Here is a 25,554-nt window from a genome sequence, read left to right as displayed (position 1 = left end):
TCAACTTGAACTAAGTTACTTCTACCATCTTTAAGTCAATTTTGAGTACAGTATTGTGGATTTTTGTCGTTTGTGGTCTTGTGTTAAGTCTATATTAAGAATACTTATTTTTATAAAACCTGTGTGGTGTCCATCTGTAGTGTTTTCACTGTCTTACTGTATGTGTTCACAAATGCTTAACACACTGCCTCTGAGATAAGCCTCTCTGCTCGTGCCAAGCTACCAAGGGGGTGAGCAGGGGTTATCCTGTAGTGTAATCCCGTTTCCCTGACTTAGAAGCAAGGGTCCCTATTTGGTCAACTAGAGACCCCCAGTTCTAACACATACCAAATAATTTGTCTTTGAGCATTCAAACAAAACTACTGAAACTTTGGGTGTAAAAGTGGAGTGGCTTCTGCCATCTAGCGAAGACTTAAAATATGGAGGCAGAATTTGTTTATGGGGGGAATTACATAGAGCTGCAAGAAGTTTGCCATAACGGGAGGCTAGCACTGGCTGGCAGGGGTCACAAAGGTGCTTTTCTCTGCAGTGCTCTTGAAGAAGGCACAGGGAAAACAGTATTACACAATTTATTTTGGACACCTCGTCTATTGCTATAAGCACAATATACACCTCAAGCACAGCACATGGCACTACAAAGCTCTCCTTAGAAGCTTACACTTAAAACAAAAGATGCTGCAATTTGCAATTACTAGGGTAACATTCAAGTAGCAGTTGGGTGGCACTCAAAATGGCATACCTATTATGCTGACTTGCCAGTAAACACAGGACAAATACAGGAATCTCACACATAGGCATGGGATAGCCAGAAAATAAAATTCACTTTGAAGCAAATCTTTTATGGCACCAAGCAAGTAATTGCAACCCTCCCCAGAAGAGCTCTCTTGTCTCTTCCATCTAAGCATCTATTCATTCATCCTTTCATCCTCCCATCCACCTGCTGATAGCCACCATTTCCCCTTTCCATTCTGCCATCCGTGCATTCTTTCATCCATCATTCAGTATTCATTCATGTCATTCTTTTTCGGCTGCTCACTCCTCCCCCAATCCAAGTCTCCTCGCCTGATACTGTCCGGCTGGTCCTTAGAACAAAGGAGCCTTTTTGTTGCCTGGCAACGCAAAACAGAAAAGGCAGGCATGGCTTCAAGACAGGCTTTTAAGCGAGGTGCTGCCCTGTTCCTGACACCCTTCCCCTCACTTTGTGAGCCAACACAATTGTTGGCTTTACTGCTGCCCTCTTCCCCACCAACGGTTTTCCTTTCCCCACCTCTGCACTCCCAGGAATGCCACCACGCCCTTGGACAAGGGAGGTCAAGACACCTCCACGGAAAAATACATTTGTGATGTGTTCGGATTGGGGAGAGGGCACTGGGGGAGCAGGTGGGCTGACTGATAGTGTGGCATTTCACACAGAAGCAGGGCCTCATGTTTTCAACCTAGGCTCAGGGCCCTGGACAGCTGCACACATTGCTTATGCTTAGCTCTGGACCTGACCTAGGGCAGGGGTTGGGGAGGGTGAGACCCATATAGTCTTCCTAGTGAAGTACTTTGTCCCATGAGGGTCACTTCAAGACAGAATGTTGGGTCTTGCACCCCCACATAGCCGATCGTTCAACACCAGAAGGTGCGATGCCCAGCATTTAGTGTTTAAAGTATGTACTAATTAGGAGGGAAATATCAGTTTTAGGTCATTTTATTAATGTTTGTTCCTGCAGGGACATTACAATATTGGTCAGGCGGGTAGCAAACTGGCCAGGTGGCAACCATCCTCTTTGGGATCTCTTACCTGTGCTTAGCTCATGGACACGTTTCCTGTTGTCCTCCAAGTCTTCTCTGAGCCTGACGGTGTCCGAAGTTCCTCCGACACACAGCACGAGCTGTCTGTAATAGGCGGTCACCTTGTTCAGTGTGGCATACGTCTTCATGCATTCATCCACCACATCCTGGCTATTCTTGGACTCCTCCACTGATTGGCCACGTGACCCCAGCATTGGCAATACCCAGCGATGATTGGTAGATGGAGGTGATGTATGCAGTAGAGCTTAGTTAAACAACTATGACCCCTGAACTTTGAACTTCAAGCCCTGCGCATACTGCTTGAAAGCATGGTTGCTGCAAGAGAAGTCTTCCAGTCTGGGGGTTTCACTTTTTGCTTCTTGATGCTTGAGCAGGGAAAATAGAAGCCACCTAAAAGAAAAGAACACGTAGAAGGTTAATGCTTCACAAGAATGCATTGTAACACCAGGCAAGAGCTGTTTTATCTCATTCCCAGGCATAGGGATAGCCATCACCTTTTGGCTTTCTCTTAGTTCCCAAGATCCTTCAAGAACTATCTCACCTCTGTGCATGGTGCCAGGTAAGATGTGTCATTCCTAATTCTGGCTCTACAAGAATTGTCTTTCCTGTGTGTCCTTGCTTGCAAATTAAGTTGTCTCACCTACTTCCTACTGATGCAGGGAAAGATATTTTATTTTTCATGAAGGCAGAGAGAGCACATCTGGGCCATACTCATGGAGCACATCTACAAAAATGTGATCAGTGCATCAGATGTTTGAGTCATAGTCCCTTCCCTTTGCTTTTTTACTTATGCCCTAGCACTTGACATGCCATCTAGTTCTCCTTTTGGTCGCTATTGCTGCGAGAGTGTCTGAGAGGTAAAGCAGCTCTACCTCTATGTATTAAATAAGGTGCAATCAAATTACTAAATATTTTATCACATGTGACTCACTTAGGTGCAACATGTATGAAGCTACTTTGCATTCACAAACAGACCGATCCGCAGAATCGGCCCTTATGCAAACGCCAAAAAGGCCTTTCCAATGTACCAACCTCTATTTTGTAATTCGGTAACCTGTTACCAAACCACAAAATGGGTTTGCGATTCGGTATTTGGAAGGGGCATCCCTTCCGAATCGCAGCTGTATGTATGAATGTTTTACGACCAAATACCAGTAGCAAAACATTCGCAGATTCAATTTGATGGTAGCCCATTTGCAAATGGGCAAGGGGTCCCCAAGGGGCCCCTTCCCCTTTGTAAATGGTGGAGTTTGTAGAAATGAAGCAGGCGCCGTGAGTAAGATTCTGAGTTTATTCCATACAGCCCCACAAACTGTGCGGTTAGAAGTCAAGGCTGAAACTCGTTATGACAGTTGGGAGCAGGGAAGGAGAGAAGAGGGCAGTGTGGAATGTTGGGGAGCCAATTGGAAGGGGTAGGAGACAATGGGGGCTCTCGCGCAGGAGAGCCTGAACAGTTACTGTCACGCGCTGGCAGCAGCGCGTGACATTGCTTATGAATAAATTACAACACATCTTCCTCTCTTACATGTTTAACAATTATTCACAAACAAAATCATCAAAACGTTTGGGTTTGTTGATGGTTCTGCCAAACCTTCCTCTGAGACCGTGATGGTCTGACACGACCTCAGTGTCTGAATGGCGATTGCTGTCTGTCCTTCCAAACCTACCCCTGAGACCCTGATTGTCAGAAGCGACATCAGAATCAGAATGTGGATCACCATCGCCCCTCCGATCAAATTCAGGGGCGCACGAGCTGATATCCTCAAGCTGGTCCGATGTGTGACACTCTGTGGAGTCAGAGGTGGGTGGAGGGCTGTGATCTTGTACAACTTCACTGGTGGAACACCCCCTATTGTTATAGGGCATGGAACTGTGGCCCCCTACAGGTTCATCGTAATCCACCCACAAGTCTTTACATGTACTGTTGGGTTGGCATAGACTTGACCCATCTCTGATGGCACTATGGGACGGATGTTGGTACAGCTCTTTTCCAGTGGAATGACATTTGGCCAATCTGTTCATGTGCCAAACATTTCCATCGCTGAGTCTGGCAGCGTTATTGTACAGTTTGCTGATGTGTAGGGGAATGGTGAATCTGCTATCTCCCTTCCTGGTTTTCCTTTCAATGCGAACTTTGACGAGATCACCTATCTTGAAAGAATGTTCTTTGACACCATGTCTCGAGTCGTACCAATCTTTATAGCACATTTGCGCTTTTTTTATGTTGTTCCTGATAGTTTCAAGAGACCACTCAATCTGTTTGGAAGCTGGCATCCAACCTAGGTCTTGGCTAAAAGGGTTGTCTGCTTCTCATAAGGACACAGGGTGCCTCATTCGTGCTGGCACATGGGAAAATCCTAAATGCCCAAATGAGTTTGAATTTTTCCTTTTCCCAGTTGAGGTTGGCATTCCGGGGTAGTTGTATATGCCCTTTAATGACTCGATTGAATCATACGACTAGACCATTACCTTCGGGATGGTAGAGTGAGGTGGTGAGGTGGGTGATACAATTTGTTTCTAGGAATGATTTAAACGCATCAGAGGAGAATTGAGGGCCATTGTCTGTGAGCAAGAATTTGGGTAATCCCTCACTCAGGAATAGTTTGTCAAGAAATTATCTTTGATTAGGATTTCAATCTGCTTATCGATTCCGGGCCACCAATAATTGCATCTGACTCTTTGTTTGATTTTTGAGATACCTAGGTGACCTATATGGCATGAGCTGAGGATTCTATTTCTGAGTGTAATGGGGGCTATAGCTTTACCTATTCTGTACAAAACCCCATTTTCCAGACTTAGTTCATTCCTTATTTCCCAATAGACATGGCATTTTCATCGAGAGGCATTTTCTCAGGCCAGGAGCTGTTGATATATTTGCACACAGTCAGTAGGGTGGGATCTTTTGACATATGTCTTTTACGCTCCTCTGCCGAGATTCCGTCAAGGTCTGAGTCAAACAGTAAAGCTACTTTCTCATTATCTTCTTGGTCATTCATGACTTCGTCGTGGGGTAGGGGTAACCTGCTTAAGAAATCAGCTACCTTGTTCCTAACTCCAGGCCAGTATTCGACTGTATAGTTGAAGTCTAGCAGTTTGACAGGCATCTTACTGAGTCTGGGGGAAGCATTATGCAGGCCGGAGGCAGAGAGGATCTTTATCAAAGGTTTGTGATCAGTGCGCAAGCGTATATTGTATCCCCAAATATATGCTCTGAAATAGTTAAGAGCCCAAGAACAGGCAAGCATCTCGCGTTCAATCACCGAGTACCTCTCCTCAGCCGAGGTGAGTGATCTCGCCGCGAATGCCACAACCCATTCCTTGTTGTCAGTATCCTTCTGAGCTAGCACAGCCTGAGTCCTTTGTTGCTGGCATCAGTTGTGACAAAGATTTCTGCTTTGGGGTCAAAACCTTTGAGAAAAGCTGCATCGCTGATTTCCTTTTTGATGGAACTGAAAGTGTTCTGGCATTCCGGATACCATACAAATTTAGTCTTGTTTTTCAGTAATTGACTTAAATTGTACGTTTTTTCTGAAAAGTTACGAATAAACTTCGAGTAGTATTCTGTTAGTCCAAGGAAAGCTCTCACATCCTCTTTGCTGGAAGGAAAGGGAGCTTTAAGAATGGCATCCTCTAAACCTTGCTTGGGTTTAATACCTTCATAACTTATCGTGTGACCCAGGTAAACTACTTTTTTTCTGAGAAAATTTGCATTTGTCTAATTCGACAGTTAAACCATGCCTTTTTAAATTTTCCAATACCTGCTTGAGGCGTGTGTCATGTTCCATTTGGCTGCTGCCCATGACCAAGATATCATCTTAGAAGAACCTCACACCAGCAACGCCCTCAAAGATGGATGGCATGACTCTTTGGAAAAGCGCTGCGGCCGAGTCCAGTCCAAATGGTACCCTCATGAAACGATAACAGCCAAACGGTGTAATGGATGTGGTGTACTTTCTGCTATCCATGTGTAAAGGTACCTGGTGGTATGCAGATTTTAAATCTATGATGGAAAATACATGCATGTCTTTTGTAGCATTGAACATTTCACAAATGCGAGGCAAAGGAAACTGATCAACAATTATATTCTTATTTAGGTCTCTGAGATCAATGCAGAGTCTAATTTTTCCATTGGGGCGTTTGACGACCACAAGGGGAGAAACCCACTCTGCGGATTCAACCTTTTCAATTATTCGATCGTTGACCAGTCTGTTAAGTTCCATTTGGACATCACTTCTGACTGAAACGGGTAGATGTCTAACTTTGTATATGTATGGGGAGGCAGAGTCTTTAAGCTCAATTTTGTGTTGGAAACTGTTGAGAAGGCCCACTTTACCAGAGAATACCTCAGGGTAGTCTTTATGAAGGGATCTTTTGCATGTGTCATCAATGGACATAACAGGGTCAACACTATTGGGGTTTAGAATGATACCTAGATCAGCCTAATCGCACCAACCCCAGACAGAAGGACCTTTTTTTGCTATAAAGAGTTTGCAGAACTCCTTCCTGTTTTTGAATTCGAATTCTAGTTCACGAGTTCCTAAGAATTCAATATTATCTCCTGTGTAATTCCTAGCAATTACGTTGGATTTTTCAAGTGAAGCACCAATTTTATACACAAATTGCTGCTTCCATACATTTTCGTTGACAATTGTGAACGGAGAGCCAGAGTCAGCCATTATGTTCATAGATACCCCGCCCATTCTTATTTCACACATAGGTGTTTTTATTCTGGTGGGAGCGAGTTCAAGTATGTCATATTCAATGGAGAACACATAGTTAATCTCATCAGACTTCGAACTGTCTGAATCCTCTGATTTTGGAGTCATCTCTATCTTGGATGTGTTTCACAGGCTTGCTTTGTCTTGAGAATTTTCTGTTGCATAGTTTAGCAAAGTGTCCTATTAACACACATGACGTGCATTTTTTAAATTTGCCAGGGCACTTTTTGAAGTCTGCAAAGTGTGAGGAGGACCCACAACGATAGCATCTTCTTTCAGTGTCATCATTGTATTTCTTGACTTGTTTGTCTTTCTTCTTGTTGGGTTCACTTTTCTTGTACGATTCACCAGGATTCTGGTGTGAACTTTCTTTGGACCTTAATTTGCTAGCATTGGATGTATTGACTGCCTTCACCGCAGTGGGCTCATCAAGAACGGCTTTAGCACATCTGCCTGTAAGTTCCGCTTTTTTGACTAAGGCAACCACTTCTTTCAATGGTGACTCGCCATTTACCCAAAGTTTGTCTTGGATGTTGGAGTTGCTGGCATGCATAATTATCTGGTCACGTATGAATTCTTCTTGTAATTGCCCAAATCTGCATGTCAAAGCTAAAGTGTTTAAAGCGGAGACGTATTCATCAATGCTCTCGTCTTTGCCCTGATTCCTTCTTGAAAATGTATAGCGGTCGACAGCAACACATACTATGGGTGAAAAAATGTGCATCTAAGTCATCCAAAGCGTGCTGAAAAACATCATGCCCCTCCCTGACTTTCTTCTCAATTCTATTGTACGTTTTTAAAGGGAAACATCGTTTACAACGCGGGGATTACATCGCGATGCCATTACATCGCGGTTTTTAAAACGCAAGTCGTTACAACGACTTACGCTAGATGGCGCTCTAGGACAAGGAATAGTATAATTTACTATCCAACACCTTCCCTACTGTATGTAGACTGGAGTTGGAATAGTAAATTATACTACTCCTAAGTCCAGCGCCCTCCAACGCAAGTCGTTGTAACGACTTGCATTGTCAAAACCGCAATGTAATGTACCGCGATGTAAATGTATGCGTTGTAACGTCATACATCCGTTTTTAAACCTCCAGGACCCAAACTTTACAATAGCACTTTCTTTTTCTTCACAGGAGTGAAATCTTCATCTTCCACAGTTTCAATATAGTTACAGAAATATTCCTTCCACTCTTTCCATGGCATGCATGGTTCACCTCTGAGTGGAAGAAAGGCTTGAGGTTGTGTAAGGTTCAATGACCTTAAAGCACACATTATTAGCACACAAAAAAACCCAGAGGTTCAGAATGCGCAATGAAGAGTGGTAGCTGACCAAGGTGTGCGCGTCACCGTGAGTGATAACGCGCAATAGTGACAGGTATCGCTCAGAATTATCAATTGTTTAAATTATTTGATTGGTGAAAGTGTGCGTGTCACTGTGGAAAGGAAACGCACCGTAGCATTGTAAGTGTCGGCATCACTGAAATGGACAACGCCATAAATAGTAAGCACAACGATGACATTTTAGAAAATGAATGAAGAGCTGGTCACAAGAAGAAAAACTGATTAATTTGCTGAAGTGTCACTGTGGGCGCTGAATTACACACAAGATTTGATGGTAGTGTGCAGAAAGTGTGCGTGACACTGTGTGAGGAGACACACTTGTAAATAGTACAAAGGGTGCCTCCGAGACGCACTTGTAAATAGTACAGTGTGTGCATCACTGAGTCTGGCAATGAACAGGAATTCCAGCTTAGCGGTGAAAATTGAAGTAAACAAAATGGTGCCGTACGTGTGCGTTTCAATGACGTTACACGCACAGTGAGGGAAGCGCACCTTGTGGGAGAAAGGCGGGAGTGTTACTGACAGGATCCCAGCTGCACACTGTGTCAGCGAAAGGGCAGGAAACTTGCAGGCGGAAAACAGAATGCGGAAGCAGAAACTGTCAAGACGCGATGATAGGCGTCGAAGAACAAAACACATATGATAGCCTTCACGCGCATGCAAACAGCGCTGATCTCACCGCATGACATCTTGAACTCCATCCATAAGTACAGCAACACGGGACACAGCAACACGGCAGGACCCTCGGAACTGTAGAACAGCTGTGAGGCGCTGGTTGTAATCTCCCGACAAGTTCAAATGCGCCTCAGTCAAGAAATCTTTCACCTTTAAAAGCAGCAGCTGAAACAAGTATCTTCGTGAACTGAAGCACACCGCAGTGGGGCTGTAAATGGGAAGTCCGCTCGTCGCCACTTGTAGAAATGAAGCAGACGCGGTGAGTAAGATTCTGAGTTTATTCCATACAGCCCCACAAACTGTGCGGTTAGAAGTCAAGGCTGAAAGTCGTTATGACAGTTGGGAGCAGGGAAGGAGAGGAGAGAAGAGGGCGGTGTGGAATGTTGGGGAGCCAATAGGAAGGGGTAGGAGACAATGGGGGCTCTCGCGCAGGAGACCCTGAACAGTTCAAAATTTGCGAACATACGTGACAAGAATTTTCAATTCTATTAAGGACAAGGAGGCGAGGATTATGCTTTCTCGTTTCTTTTCTAGAAATGCTCAGCAGCCAATAAAAACACAGTATATGCAAAGCAAAAAACTACAATACCCATAAACACCAGGGTATGACGTGGATAACCATAGAGACCATAGTATAAAAGGTCACATAGCAAGTACAACATCCTCTTTCTTTGGTGAGGAGAGCAGTTCAACTAAAAGGAAACAGTTCAAGAATCACGATGACCCTCAGGAAGAACATCCATCAGCAACAGCAGAAGTCCATATGGAAGAACGCAGCACTGGAAGGCCACAGGACCCTGGGAACAAAAGGACATCGGATGCAGAAGAAAAAACCAGATGAAGCAGTAGCCTCGTCACTTCGGGTCAGAACCTGAAAAGAGACAGACTGCCGTAACAAACATCCAATATATAGTAAAATACAAAAGGGGGGGGAGATATCAGAGAACAATGAATTATCAGAAATATAATGCATATTCAAAACATCAGTATAAATCCAAAATATATACATCTGAAAAAACAATGGGTGGGATAATCCTCGCCTCCTTGTCCTTAATAGAATTGAAAATTCTTGTCACGTATGTTCGCAAATTTTGAATTCTATGTCAGGACAGGAGGCTCCGATTATGCTTGTTCAAAGCTTATCCACCACTACTGAAGCCACATGATCAATAGGTTTGTAATAGAAAGATTTAAACATGGAATCAGAAGACCAATCTGCGGCCTTCATAATTTCAGACAAAGTAACACCCATCGAGAATGCTTTAGAAGCCATAGCTCCCCGTGCTGAATGAGCACCAAAAATGGACACATCAATGCCAGCCTCAGACATAAGCCAGCGAACCCAACGAGCTAAAGTAGCTGGGGTAACAGGGCGAAAGGGCTTCTGCAAAGCAACCAATAGTTGACCCTGCATATCTGAACGTAAAGGAGCAGTACATACCTCGTAATCCTTGACGCATTGGACCACACAAAGGTTGGGATGGAGAGGAAAAGAAGGATAGGTAATCAATGAAGTATTTGTTTTGGTTCATCGAGAAAGACGAAAAGTGACACCCTCAGGAGTAAAACTACGACCAGCCAAGTCTAATGCACGAACATCAGACACACGTCTGCAAGAAACTAGGCACAACAACATGGTCAGTTTGGCTGACAATTGTTTGCGGGAAAGCAAAGAGTTGGAAGGCCAGGCGTCCAAAAATTTCAAGACAATAGATACATCCCATAAAGACATGTACTTAGGACAAGGGGGAGTCGCAAGATGTATACCCTTGAGCAATTTAGTAATCAAAGGGTGTTCACCCACGGGTTTACCATCAAGAGGACTATGGCCTGCCGAAATGGCAGAACGGAAATTGTTAACCGTCCGATAAGCTAAACCTGAAGAAGCAAAAGACGCTAAAAAGTTAATAATTAAAGAGACATCCGCTGTAGCGGGATCAGCTTCCCGTTGAACACACCAATCACACCATCGTCTCCAAGAACCTGAGTAGCGTTTGTGAGTGTTGGGTGCCCAAGATCCACTGATAAATTTGCAAGCGTCTCGTGAAAGGCCTGGGACCGACCAACGGTCCCCGAAAGTCGCCAAGCCAGAAGACGGAGAGAGCCTGACTGGATCAGGGGATGCGGATTGCCGAGAGGGTCCAGCAAAAGATTCCACTTCTGGGGAAGAAGGATCGGCACAGCACAACACATTTCCAGGAGAACTGGGAACCAAGCTTGAGCCCTCCACAGAGGAGCAATCAGAATCAGCTCTGACTGATAACGCTTTGTGCGAGCCAGGACTCTCGGTATCATCATGAACGGGGGAAAGGCGTAGCACAGAAGGGGAGGCCAGGACTGGAGAAAGGCATCCGTGGCCAGGGCTTCCGGATATGGTCTCCAACTGAAGAACCGGGGAAGCTGCGTGTTGAGGCGAGAGGCAAACAGATCGATGTGACACTGCCCCCAAAACCGACGAAGGTAGCGGAAGATGCGAGGATGAAGCCTCCAATCGCTGTAATCCCGAAGATGACGCGAATGCCAGTCCGCAATCTGATTGTTGCGGCCGGGAAGATACTCGGCAATAACAGTGATCTTCTTCCGCAGACAAAAGTGCCAAAAATCTTTGGCGATCTCTGCTAATATCTTGGATCTCGTGCCGCCCAACTTGTTGACATAACGAACCGCGGACACATTGTCCATGCGGAGAAGAATGCAACAATTGGACCGAAGAGGCGTGAAGCAACGGATCGCAAAGGACCCCGCCAGGAGTTCCAGACAATTGATGTGGAGAGACAACTCCTGAGGGGACCAACGACCCCCCGTTGAAATTGGACCGCACCGGGCTCCCCAGCCCCACAGGCTGGCATCGGACTCAATCACCATCTCCGGGGAAGAACCGAACAGGGCTCGCCCATTCCAGGCCTCCATGTGGTCCAGCCACCACTGCATCTCGCACCTCGCCTCCTCCGAAAGAGGAATCTGATCTGAATAGCGAAGGCCGTTCTGGAGATGACGGATCTTCAACCGTTGTAATGCCCTGTAATGCAGAGGTCCCGGAAAGATCGCCTGAATTGAAGAAGCCAAAAGACCGACTACACGAGCTATAGATCTCAATGATACAATCCGTTTGGAGATAATCGAAACCAACTCCCGTTTGATGTAGCGAATCTTCTGATTGGGTAACAGAAGCTGACAGGTCAGAGAATTGACCTGGAAGCCTAGAAAGTCCATCACCTGAGATGGGATGAGAACAGATTTCTGAGGATTTACAAGAAATATCAGGGATTGTAAAAGCTCGATCATCCATTCGAGATGCAAGATCAATTTGTGAGGACAATCTGCCATGATCAGAATGTCGTCCAAATAAATAATCATGCGGAGACCCTGAGCGTGTAAGTGTTCCACCACTGGCTTCAGAAGCTTCGTGAAGCACCAGGGCGCCGACGAGAGGCCGAACGGGAGGACCTGGTATTCGAACCAGTCCCCTTGCCATTGGAACTGGAGAAACCGCCGATGTGGACCGAATATTGGAATTCACAGATAGGCATCTTTGAGATCTAGACGAACCATCCAATCTCCCGCTCGGAGAAGATCTCGCAAGAGATGGATCCCTTCCATCTTGAAATGACGGTAAACCACTCCCCCGTTGAACTCTTTAAAATTGAGGACCAAGCGGGATCCGCCCCCGCGTTTCTGAACCAGAAACACCGTACTCACAAACCCTCTGGGATGACAGGTAGTTCGAAGAATAGCCCCTTTTGCAAGAAGGGAGTCTATTTCTGAGGAAATGATCTCCCGATCCTGAAGAGAGAAGATCAACGGGGTTGGACGGAGGGATTGAGGCGTGGGCTGATAAAATTCTATCTTGTAACCCTGAACAGTGTCCAGCACCCAAGCATCGTTGGAGATTAACTGCCAATTTTGGAGAAAAAATTGGAGCCTTCCCCCCAAAACCACTTCGGAAAAAGGAATCAACCTCACCTGAATTGTTGGAGTCGTGATGACCCCCTTGTTGTCCTCCGAAGCGACCTTTCCGGAACTGTCCCCTCCCTTTACGGGAAGATAGAAGTTGGAACGGGTGGTAAAGCCGGAATCCTGATCACCCCCACTGTGGGACTGGAATCCTCGCTGGGAATTCTGCTGAGATCCTCGGCCGAACGAACGTCCCCTAAGACGTCCGGCCTTTGCAAAAACCGGCCGAAACGCCCGCCGCAGCGAGGCTTGGGCCTTATCAAGACCACTGAAAGTGACCACAAAATTGGAAAGCTCTTTCAGGAATGGCTGACCAAATAATAGCCCCTGAGCCAAGGGTCCGGCTTCTGAAGAAGAGAGCTCCGCCAGCCTGGGATCCAGGCGAAGAAGAATGGAGCGGCGTCGTTCACATGAAAGCGCGCAATTGGCATTGCCCAATTGACAAATAGCCCTCTGAGACCATTCAATGAGTTCGTCCGGATTTACAAGAGCTGAAGACTCTTTAGCAAGAACTCCCAAGTCCAAAATTTTTGTGAGCGGGCCCAATAAATCCAATAATTTATCCTGGCAGGAACGCCAAGACCTGTCAAGACCTTTTTTGGGGTCTCTGGCGTTCTTTTTAAGGTACGTGGCCATGGTAGGGTCACCCTCTGGGGTCTCAGCCAAGTGGTCTGCCAAATCTGGACGTGGACACTCAGATCGCAGGCGGGCCCGGACATCCTTGTCAAAAGGCTGGCGAATATGAGATTGCACATAATCTGCCACCGCTGGAGAAGGCAACCAAGACGAAGAGTGGGGATGCAGAATATCAGAAGGTTCAAAAGTTAGAATGGGAGGATGAGAAGGGGCGTCCACGTAATGCTCCTTACGAGCCTTTTTACGTGGAGGAGGTTCAAATTCAGAAGAGAAGGAATGCGCATCGTCAGCATCAGTCTCATGGAGGGATGAAAACGAGGTCCCAGCCGACCCCTTAGTAGTAGCCGTGTCCGAAGACAGCGATTTAGCCAACCTCTGAAAATCAGACTTATGAGAGTTGACAGGGGACTTAGATGCACGCGCAGCCGGTAACCAACCCTGTTGCTGTGAGTAGAGAGATAAATGACGCTTCAAGGGATTAATAGCGTGAACAAGCGCTTTATTCACAGAATGTTGCACCCCTTGATCCAGCGCCTCCACCAAATCATGCTCCAAAGAGCCAGAAGGATCCACCTCATAATAATAGTCATCCTCATAATATTCCTCCATCCTGACACAAAGTGTAACAAGAGTCAATGCCCACAGGAAGGACGACAATCAATAATGGCCAAAGGCACAATGCAGGGGGAGTGAAAAACCCCACAGCAAGCCAAGAGTGTAGATTAGCAAATCTGAACACCCAATAAAAATAACTTCAAAATGTGGAGGGAGGGCTTGCTGACAGAAAAAACTAGCACTCTAGGCAAAGCCTATGCACAATTATGCAGCCCAAACGATATAAATGTCAAATGGGCGTAAGGAGGGGCGAATACACAGGCTGTGGGCTCTCGGTGCGAAGCGACCGTTCTGACAGGAGAAAACACCTGATGCTTGTCAACAAATATGGCCGCCGCGCATGCGCGGTAACGATCGCCCGGCATTCAAAATACGGAGCACTCGCTGCGCTAGCGCGAGCCTCCTAGCCCGTCTCCCACTCCACAGTAAACTGAGACGCGGGCGCAAAGCGCCCGTGTCCGGGAAGGTGAACCACACGCTCCCCGCACGTTGATACGAGCGCGGCGAGTGGAAAGAAAAAACCACCGAAATCAGTCAACAGTAACCATGGGAACGTGTAAACCTGTGAAACATTGTTGCAAGAGCAGATAAACAGCGGAAACCATGCGCTAAAATATCAAGGCATGCACAATAGCAACAGCGATAATGCGTTTGAAAATGAAAGAAGAAACACTTAACTGGCTGCGGAGCAGCAAAGAAAGAGGATGTTGTACTTGCTATGTGACCTTTTATACTATGGTCTCTATGGTTATCCACGTCATACCCTGGTGTTTATGGGTATTGTAGTTTTTTGCTTTGCATATACTGTGTTTTTATTGGCTGCTGAGCATTTCTAGTAAAGAAATGAGAAAGCATAATCGGAGCCTCCTGTCCTGACATAGAATTACTGTCATGCGCTGGCAGCAGCGCATGACATTGCTTATGAATAAATTACAACACAGTAAACGTTTTTTATGAGCAGGCAGTGGTCCCACAGACCACTGCCTGCTGAAAAAAAATGAATAGAAAACGTTTAATTTTTTTCTTTTAAACCCACCCTGTTTTCCTTTAAGATGAACGGGCTGCATTTAAAAACAAAACATTGCTTTATTAAGAAGCAATCACAGACATGGTGGTCTGCTGACCCTAGCAGGCCACCATTCCTGTGATTTTAGCGATTCCTATTGGGTAGCAAATTGCGACGTACCTCATTAATATTAATGAGTTAGGTCAATTTGCGACCCCGTAGGAATCACTAAATGAAACTCATGGAGTTTCATCCATTAGCAATAGCGATTACCTAATTGTGAATCGCAGAAAATCGCAATTAGGTAATCGCTATTCCTAATATTGATATATGTGGCCTTTAGGGTGATGTGCTATTATCACATTTGGAAAGCGATGTTACTGGGATACAAATGGTGTAAGGCCACATCACAGAATTTACAAACCTGACGAACAGCACTTGAGAACAAGACAACAAAATAATGATCACCAACTGATGTCCCAAAAGTCAAGCTCTTCCCTTAGTAGGTGTCGTCAAGGTGTCACGTCTAGGTATTATACATCCGTTGCCTTGTAACGAGCACCAATAACCCTCAGTGCTCTGCGAGGAATGGAGGTAGCCATCTTTTTTTGGGGTTTTGTTTGTAAAACCTATGTGGCCCTGCCCTGTTTGATTTTTTTACTTTCCCTATGTTTCTCGTGCTACCCCAATAAATTTGAGGGTCCACTGGAGGTACTCCACTCTGACGTTTAACTGTAGAACATGGGCTCGACAGCTTACAAAGTACCCCCAAAGTGCGCTCCCATCAGTAGTCTAGGGTTGCTGCTGCCCACTCATACCAGTCTGTCGGTAGACTGAAGCGTGGTAGCAGCTGATTATAGCTGCAGACCTGTGTACCTATAACCCTGAAGGGGTGTAACCTCATAATTGGGTTTAAAAGGCAAACTAGCTAAAGTGGCATTGATTCCACTCTTCATATTCTAGATCGGGGTTCTCCAAAGTAGGTCCTAGAGGGCCAGATCCATGCCAGATTTTTAAGATAACTACATTTATCTAGATGAGGATATGCTAAAAATTGGGCATGGATCCAGCCCTCCAGGACTGACAAGTATTCTGTATTGTACTGATGGTAGATTCTGCCGTGAGCATCCTCGTAATAACGCATACACCACCCCGGGTTCACGCAGCCATGCCTGTGGATTAATAATGGGCTCTTGTGGTCCCCATTCAATGGCCAGCAGTACAGCGAGTGGTGATCCTTGGTGTCAGTGCTCACGCATTGAATAATCCAGTTGAGGGAGGTCTTTCCTGAAGCTGATCAAGACACATCCCGTAGGTCAACACCTGACCTTGTACTGTGTAGTGTCTTGCCGCCTCAGAGATTCTCACACTACTTCACGCATATCTCAGTGACTCTCAGCTTCACTCAGCAAGCCCGTGCATAATCTGTTGCAATTATATTTTTTATCAACTACAGATATTTCGGTGTAATGTGCACTTTTTAAAACATTTAATACACCTCCCACAGAAACTGTAGAGCCAAAAAATGGCTGCTGACCTGACTTTGTAGCATTGGCAACTGAAACTTACTTTGGTTCATCCACCGTGGAGATGAGGCAGAGTCTGTGAACTACCACCGGGACAAACGCTGCAGTTTATGATGCGAGTTTAGATTATTTATTTTCGGTGTTTTGCCAGTGGCAGCATGCCTGCCGTGAGCAGTCTGCTCGCCGCGCGCAGGATTCCCTCCGCGCGCTCCTGTTTGGCGCGTGACGCTCTGAGTTCCACATGCTGCTCATTAGCTGACGAAAGGAAGTCGGAAAAGCTGGGGCTCCCCGAGGAGACCCCCGTGGGAGGAGGCCAGGTGCGCACTGTGGCTGCAGAGGCCACAGGGAGCTGAGAGGAACAACCTGCAGGGCTGTGACTGCCCCGTGCACAATCACTAATGTGTCCAGCATCTGCCACACTGACAGGTGCAACAGAAGCCGATGCTGTTCAGAGCCTCTATCTCTGGTGTGTGGCGCGATGTTCGTCAGATGTCTGCCTTTTGTATCCCAACAGTCGTCCAAGTAGTCTGTCTGGTTCAGATCCGCTCTTCCATGACCCAAGAATGCAGCGGCGCCATCCCAAACCCTCTCATGTCCCAGGTGCCTGATGTCTCTTGGCCTGATCCTTGCAGTGGGCTACTGTTGTGCAATGGGGTTAAAAAAAACGCTATGGCGCAGTCAATGGTGGCCACGTTATAGCACTTTTTTTTACTGACTTGAAGCCTTATTACACAATAGCTTGTACTGCTCTGCAACATGCCTAAAAACATTGTTAAAGCCAACAGATCTCGCATTGGCGAGACCTATTGGCTTTGTCATTGCTTGTTTGTTCGGGTGTTAGCCCTTTAATTTTAAAAACAAATGACGTGTGTTAAATACTTAACTATATGCGCTTTCTACCATCTGTTTTGATCCATTGGTCTGTCAGTGTGTCATTTACATGTTTGTTCTGCCCACCGCATCATACAGCAAGGGGCAAAGTCGGCCTACTTCAGCCAATGGCTTATCTCTCTGTGACTGGCAGCATTGTGCTCTTGCACAATGTACACTCAAACACAGGTAGTTCCCTTGTACGGTTTTACAAAAAACATTCACAAATACTCGCAGCACCGAACATTGACAGCCAATGCCAGACCTATTTGCTCTGCCAATTTTTAAGATGGTTTGGTAAATCTCTTTTTGATGATTGCAGGTGTCCACAGGCTGTCATTTGCTGAAGCTGATTGCAAATTTGTAATGGAGCCTGTGCAAGACTCTTTACAGTAAGGCAAATAATGTGTGACTAACTGAGTATGAAGACCAAAGGCAGTTGCAATAGTCAATTTTGACACTTGTAATAGCATTGGCTGAAGTTTTACTATGATGGTGACAGAGGTATGGGTGGGTTCATGATAGAAATCAATAGAGTCAAAAACATAACAAAAGCCTTTGCTTTTCAGAGGATCTGAGAGGAGATTTTTAAAGCTTAGCAGACTAAAGAGGTTTAGTTTTTTCTTACGGAGTGTGATATCCGTCAAGACAGACCCTGGAGTTTCAACAAATTATATTCCCTCCATTTTCAGGTTAAGAAAGATTCAGAGCCTCATTTATGAAAAGTGACGCATCGCTGGGCAAAAACAGTGATGCATCACATTTCATAGCGCCATCCTTACGACACCATGGATGCGCCGTAATTATAATACGGCGCGTCCATGGCGCAAGGATTTACAGATACGTCAGGAATTCTGACTTATCTGTTGGTGTAAAAGTGACGCATTGTGGAGTGTGTCGGAAAACTGACGCAACTCCAGCAATGTGTCATAATCCATGGGCGAGTCCCCTGTGGAAAGACGCAGAAGTGGCACAGCGAAATCTCATAAATTTTACTGCGCCACTTCTGCGAGGCTTTTTTATGGGGAACGCCCACCCTGCATACATTATACCTGACGCAGGTATAATGTAGCTCAGGTCTTTACAAAGTTACACATTTGCCTAGATGTAAATAGGGATTTATGTAAACGATTCATAGACACTGGAGGCACATTCATAAAGACAAAGAAATCATCAGATTATAAATCGGAGGCCACTGAAGATTAGTTAAATTGCAAACATCAATTTATTTGCGCTGAGTATTCATTCAAAAGATGAACCATATATGTAAAGGCATATTATGCAGCATATGATATTGACACGGTTATTGTCAAAGGGAGAAAGAAAAAGTGTGAAAGTAACTGTTCATGTGAAGAATAGAAAACGAAGATGAAAATCATCAAAAAGGCGTAAGGTAACAATTCAAATATGGTATGGCAAAAGGGGATCCGGAAAAAATGCCTGACAGAACCGTTATCCCTACAGTATCGGGCCTACCCCTACACACAATTTCAATTTCCGTTAACTTTGCAAAGATTCTTGTCACAGTGTAACTTCATCTGTGGTTGGGTTATGAGTGGAATATATGTCGGGTGTAGGCCCACTCAGGGGATGTCGACGTTTCGACCCTAACGTAAAAGGTTAAGTGGACTCCTCTGCTGCGGGTCTTCCTCAGGACAGGGAAGGGGGAACCTGAAAATAACCGTAAAATTCAAAAGAGTGGCCAGGTAGAGCTACAGTGTCAAGGTACATGACCCCCCAAAAAGGTGGGCTGAATTAATGTGCCAATATATGTGCCTGTGGAACACATGTTACATTAAAGTTAATAGCTCACCGGGACGAAGGTCGCGGTGAAAAACCAAGAGACTACTTCATGGTTGTGTCATTCAAATCCTGTTGATTCATCAGGGTTGGGGATAATTCCCACGGTGCTAAGAAGTATCAAAAGTACGGGACATTAGGACAAACTAGAGTGTATTCAGATAAACATAATAAAAACACCGTGCACCGGCACCATATCTAGACTCAACCGCTGAGTAGGAGCGGCGAGAGACCTTCTAGTCGATTTGCGCAGTTTGAAAATTCAATTCTGTAAAGATGGCAGGATTTAGTAATAAATAAAAGTAGAACGGATTTCTATTCTGTTACAAAACTGGCCAGCGTATCCATTTACCCTGGAGTACTGGATCCTGTCCTTAGTGGAGACGTGCCGCGTCCGTCGGCGTCTCTTAAAACTGCAAGAATGGCGTGTATCAGACCCCGGCTTAAAAAGCCAGCGTGCACGTTATCACCGGAGCGAGCTGTTCTACAGCTGTTCCGTTCCGTTCGGTTAACATGAAGACAGACTGTGTTGGGGTGCTGATCGCCCGGTGTAGGAAAAAAGACTGGAAAAGGCTGAAATAATCCTGTGTTGCATCGCTAAGGAGCATGATAAAGGTTGCGCTCGCTAAGGGGCATAATGTTCAAGGAGGCATAACATTAAGCCAAGTGCTGCACAGACATTAAGTGATACATATAATACAGGTGAAATATTAAAACAAACGCATGGTTGTGCAAAACATACATCATATTACATCATAACAACATCATAATGATTACATTCAATAATTCAGGCGACCGTGATGTACAGGAATATATATAAGTGAATGTCTCTAACCATTATGAAGAGTAGATATTTGTCTGGTAATCTCCTCATACTTGTTGAGGCCCTTATGTACAGTGTCAAAAATATGTATCCATTTACATTCATGGGTGTTCAAAATGTACGCGAAATTGCCACCCCGTGGGTTGGTACAAACTTTTTCCACAACCCACCACCTCAGACTCTCAGCCGAGTGTCTGAAGGTGTTGAAGTGTTCGACAAGGGGTGCGCCCTGGACATTGCAGCGTATCCCGCTACAGTGCTGCAGGATACGAGACTTGATTTTTTGCACAGTATGCCCAGTGTATAAAAAATCACGCAGGCAAACTATAGCGTAGATTACACCAGCCGAGTTGCAGTTAGTGTGTTGTCTCAAGGTATGTACATAGTTGTTATATGTGCATTGCTTCAGTTCTTTTGTAAGGGGGCATGCCTTACATACCCCGCATTCATTGTGTCCCAGGACTAATGGGATATTCCAGAGAGTCGTTTGGCTTTCTCTAGGTTTCATTTGTAATAATGATTTGACGTGAGTCCCTTGCTCACTTTGCAACTGGATTCAAGCAAGCCTGGCTGAAGACGGCTGAAATGCCAGAAACCGGTCCCAGGAAGCTTGTTTCCGGTCCAGGGAAGACATGGCTTGGCAGTTCGGGCTGGACTGTTCCCATGAGGCACAGGGTCAGACTGATTTGCATATGGCCATGTCTGAACTGGGGTGGCAGAGTGGGCTAAAGAACGGTGATGGATTAAACCCAGATCAGTTGGCTGGGGATGAGTGCTTGCAATGTTCAACACTCCGTCCATCATTTCCTTTGGTTTTTGCTTTGTTCGCCATAAGTTGGCAGGGTATGCTCAGACGTGAGTCCCTTGCTCACTTTGCCACTGGATTCAAGCAAGCCTGGCTGAAGACGGATGAAATGCCAGAAACCGGTCCTAGAAAGCTTGTTTCCGGTCCAGGGAAGACATGTCTTGGCAGTTCGGGCTGGACTGTTCCCATGAGGCACAGGGTCAGACTGATTTGCATATGGCCATGTCTGAACTGGGGTGGCAGAGTGGGCTAAAGAACGGTGATGGATTAAACCCAGATCAGTTGACTGGGGGTGAGTGCTTGCAATGTTCAACACTCCGTCCATCATTTCCTTTGGTTTTTAATAATGATTTGAACACATAGTCCCTGCCATTTCTTCCTTTTTTGAAGGCATGCATAGGTGGTTCTACAATGCCAATTTCATCTGCCACCAGATGCCAATGCTGGTTCACAGCCTTTTTAACCTCATTGCTCCTGGTGCAAAAAGTGGTGGCGCATATGAGTCTTTCATGGTCAGGTCGGTTTTGGGATTTAGGTTCTAAAAGGAACTCTCGATGGCAGAACCAAGCCCACTTGCGTGCTTTTTTGAGGAGACATCTGGGGTACCCACCTATCACTGAGGCGTTCTACGAGGTCGGCAGACTCCTCAAAGAAATCCTGTTTGTGACTACAATTCCTACGTAACCTCAGGAACTGACCAAAAGGTTATCCCTAAGGTTACGCAGATGGAGGCTAGAGTAGCGCAGCAGTGTATTTTTCTCACTGGGTCTTCTGTAGAGTGTGCTGTGTAATTTGCCATCCTCTTCTTTGATTGAGATATCCAGAAAGTTAATCAGTATATTGCTAAAATCAAGAGAGAACTGAATGTCCTGTGACTGAGCGTTGAGCCAAGCGTGAAAATTCGAGAGCTGTTGTTCATTCCCTTTACATATCAATAAAACATCATCGATATATCGACGCCATAAAGAGATGCATTCTCTGTAGGGGTTAGTCTCACTGAAGATATGTGTGTGCTCATAGGTGTCCATAAAATTGATGGCTAGATCCGGGGCGAAGCTCGCCCCCATAGCCACACCTTTTGTTTGTATATAGTGATCGCCTTCAAAATAGAAGACGTTTTTGGCCATGGTGATCTCTAGAAGGTGGATTATGAAATCATAGTCTGGGTCGTTTATCAAGTGCCATTCTAATTGTGTCTAGTGCTGCTAGTTGCGGGATGCTTGTATATAATGACGTTATGTCCATCGTGACCAAGATGTTTTCTCTGAGATCGAAGGGACGCTCATCCACTAGCTGAATTGCCTGTATAGTATCCCTTGGGTATGCTGTCGTATTTCTGAGATGGGTTTTAAGAAGACATCAATATACTTGCAAAGGACCACCAGGACTGACCCACACCCTGAAATGATGGGTCTCCCCGGTGGGTTATGGAGTCGTTTATGCACTTTGGGAAGCGTGTATATGGTAGGCATCCTTGGTTGGTCATTATTAAGGTATGCATACTCATGTTTAGAGAGGAAACCGTCGTTCAATCCACTCTCAGTGACCTGTCTGATTGTAGCTGCTATATCTTTAGTAGGGTGCATTCTCAACTTACAGTAGTTGCCTTCCACCCCAAGTTGTGAGAGTATCTCTGTCTTATAGTCCTCCCGGCCCTGGATGACAATGGCCCCACCCTCGCCGCTCCTACTCAGCGGGTGAGTCTAGATATGGTGCCTGTGCACAGTGTTTTTATTATGTTTATCTGAATACACTCTAGTTTGTCCTAATGTCTCGTACTTTTTATACTTCTTAGCACCGTAGGAATTATCCCCAATCAACAGGATTTGAATGACACAACCATAAAGTACTCTCTTGGTTTTTCTCCGCGACCTTCGTCCCGTTGAGCAATTAACTTCAATGTAACATGTGTACCACAGGCACACATATTGGCACATTAATTCAGCCCACCTTTTTTGGGGGTCATGTACCTTGACACTGTAGCTCTACCTGGCCCCTCTTTTGAACTTTAAGGTTATTTTCAGGTTCCCCCTTCCTTGTCCTGAGGAAGACCCGCAGCACAGGAATCCACTTACCCTTTTGCGGTAGGGTCGAAACGTCGACATCTCCTGAGTGGGCCTACACCCAACATTTATTCCCCTCATACCCCAACCACAGATGAAGTTACACTGTGACAAGAATCTTTGAAAAGTTAACAGAAATTGAAATTGTGTGTAGGGGTAGGTCCGATACTGTAGGGATACCGGTTCTGTCAAGCATTTTTTCCGGATCCGCTTTTGCCATAACATATTTGAATTGTTACTTTATACCTTTTTGATGATTTTCATCTTCATTTTCTATTCTCCACATGAGCACTTACTTTCCCACTTTTTCTTTCTCCCTTTGACAATAATCGTGTCAATATCATATGCTGCATATTATGCCTTTACATATATGGTTCATCTTTTGAATGAATACTCAGCGCAAATAAATTGATATTTGCAATTTAACTAATCTTCAGTGGCCTCCGATTTATGATCTGATGATTTCTTTGTCTTTATGAATGTGCCTCCAGCGTCTATGAATTGTTTACATAAATAGAAATTGAGTATAGTTAAGGTTTGTCTAGGACCACTGTTTTTTATATCGATTGACACCCAGGTCCCTTTCTTTCTTTATTATAATAGATGTAAATAGGGGGCAGTGAGGTGCATTGATTACGCTGCGGCAGTACCACAAAAAAGTGATGCAACGGCGGAGCAAGCCCTTCATAAACAAGGGCCTAAGTTGGTAATGCCAGTTAGGGTTAAGGATCTTTGCGCAAGTTTAAATTGATCTGGATGACAATAGGCTAAAAGACCCCTGCAAGAGGTTACACTAAAAAATGTTGTTAGATGGGCCCTCTTCAACGGGCAAAAAAAATATTTCCATCATGCTTCTGTCTTTAGGCGGAAACAATTTTTGTGAGGTCTGGTTAAGTGGGGAGCAGGAATTAAACTAAACTGTGCAGGTATACGGTAGGTAGGCCCCTTCCAAGTATTCCCTCTTTTCACTCTCTGTTGTAGCACTGTGGGTATCTTTAATAGCCTTAATATTGAAAGGCTCAGCAGTGCCTTTTCAGGGCTGCTATCAAAGCAACATCGATAATCCCAGAACCTTGGCAGGATTCCTGGGTACACGAGCTATGTTTCTCCTATTTTTTCTCACCCCTTAAGGCTTCAGCGGAATCCTATTATCCTCCTTTGAAGTTCTACGTTCAGCGTCTCATGAAAAATGTATTACAGATGCAATGGAGAAAATGAGTTCCTCAGAAAATCCAGTTTAATGGCTGTCTCAACAATGATGGCATGTGTTGTAAATGAACAACCACGCCTGGTAGGTGTGTGAGAACAGCATATGCATATCTGGCATTGCCGTCTGGCCCCGGGAAAAGCAGGCAGCAGGTATATATTCTACCATCAAGTATTTTGAGATGGATTTAAATGGTTGGTTAGTTTTGTGTTCTTGTTCTTCCAGGTGGACTATGGGAAGAGGAAACTGTGTGACATAACTTCTACCCACCAGCATTTAAAATTTTCAAAGCTTCCTTTTTTTGTGGAAATATGTGGTGATTGTTAGTTGTGAGGATCTCGCATTTGTGAAAATAGAAGCAAATTGCTCCTGAAAGGAGTTAAATAATCCACCCCAGAATGTGAAAAAGGGTCCACCTACTGATCACATTCGGAAAGGAGTCAAAGCCAAAGGCACTGTGTCAAGGAGCACATGTGCACCTTTCACTTATGCTCTAGTTGCATCCCAAAAGTGTTCTGTTTTGTTCTAGCACCCTGTATTGAGTGGCTTTAAACATCTTTCCCGCTTTTCATGGTTGTGCCATTCAGTGTCTATGTTTAGCTATCCTTTTCCAGCATGTAAAGACTACTCTTCCATATATCAAACCAAAATGGGGGGTCACTGTTCAGTAGGAAGGGGTGCCAAGGGTCACCCACCCACCATAGGAAAAAGAAGAAGAAAAACAAAAACGGAAAAGAAGGAGAAAAAAGGAAATCCTAGGTTTAGAACCCACTGGTCAGAGGCATGCACATGTCTTGTCTCTTGTTGCCCTCACACATCCCGAAGGATGTCATGCTTCATCATCAGGCGTTTGCTCCTCGTCGGGCCAGCGTTGCAATGCCCGACGGGTCCCCCGAAGGGTCACTTTGGCGGAGATATTTTTGGAACAGCCGTCAGATGAGTGCAGGTGTGTGGGGTTGGGGGAAGTCCTTTGTGAAAGGTCAAAGTGTGTGTAAGAAGTTAAAATTGGCTAAGGGATACCTGGAATCGGTGCATTTATTGGGAAGGTATCCATGTCAGAATAAAAAACCCGAAGGTCGTGCGTTACTCCAATGGGCGTAATGTGCCCAAGTAACTTAAAGGGTCGAAATGTTTTGCGGCTCCTTGGTCACAAGGATCCATGTCGCTTCATCAGGACCAATACAAGCCGTGGTGTGATTGTGCAAGTGAGTGAAGGGGTAAAAACCCTAGTGACCTGAGGGCAGGCCAAGACTGTGAAACACTACAGCAAGGCCGCAACTAAATAGTTGAACCGCTCGTAGGAAACCTAGAAAAATGAGGAGAAATGCTCCTTGGACTAGTGCACAGGGTAAGCCACACCTTAAAGGGAATTTTCGTTGGTGTGCTGGCTCTCAACACCTACCCCTCCTGACGCCTGCCCGCATATAGCCTATGATGAGGCACGTAACCCACATCCTCTCAGTGTGCACACTCCAGCAACTATCCTCAAGCTTTACAATACAGCTAATTCGCTCATAATCAGAATTGAAGCCCTTCAGCTATCAAACCAGCAGTGACTCTGGGCCTAAATTGACAGTCACAAATTAGCACCTAATTTTCTCACAAATGACAAACATCTGGACATGTGTGTAGAAAATGTACATTTATTCATGCATCTGTTGGCTCTTTTAGTGGCATGCTTCATCACTGAGTACTCACCCAGATAC

General features: G+C 45.2%; 1 protein-coding gene across 2 annotated transcripts in view; it reads right to left on the bottom strand.

The window, feature by feature from the left end:
* The window catches only part of LOC146812380 (regulator of G protein signaling 9-binding protein-like), a 67,487-nt gene that overhangs the window by 20,907 nt on the left and 21,026 nt on the right, over window positions 1-25,554 (bottom strand). For both annotated transcript variants that reach the window (XM_085614594.1, XM_085614593.1), the window contains one exon: window positions 1,787-2,187. In XM_085614594.1, the coding sequence (XP_085470720.1) occupies window positions 1,787-1,991 (205 nt within the window). In that variant the 5' untranslated portion in view covers window positions 1,992-2,187. The remainder of the gene's footprint in view (window positions 1-1,786; window positions 2,188-25,554) is intronic.

The sequence above is a fragment of the Triturus cristatus genome, chromosome 7 (assembly GCF_964204655.1).
Source record: "Triturus cristatus chromosome 7, aTriCri1.1, whole genome shotgun sequence".
Lineage (NCBI taxonomy): Eukaryota > Metazoa > Chordata > Amphibia > Caudata > Salamandridae > Triturus > Triturus cristatus.
This window is presented reverse-complemented; position numbering and strand designations above follow the sequence as displayed.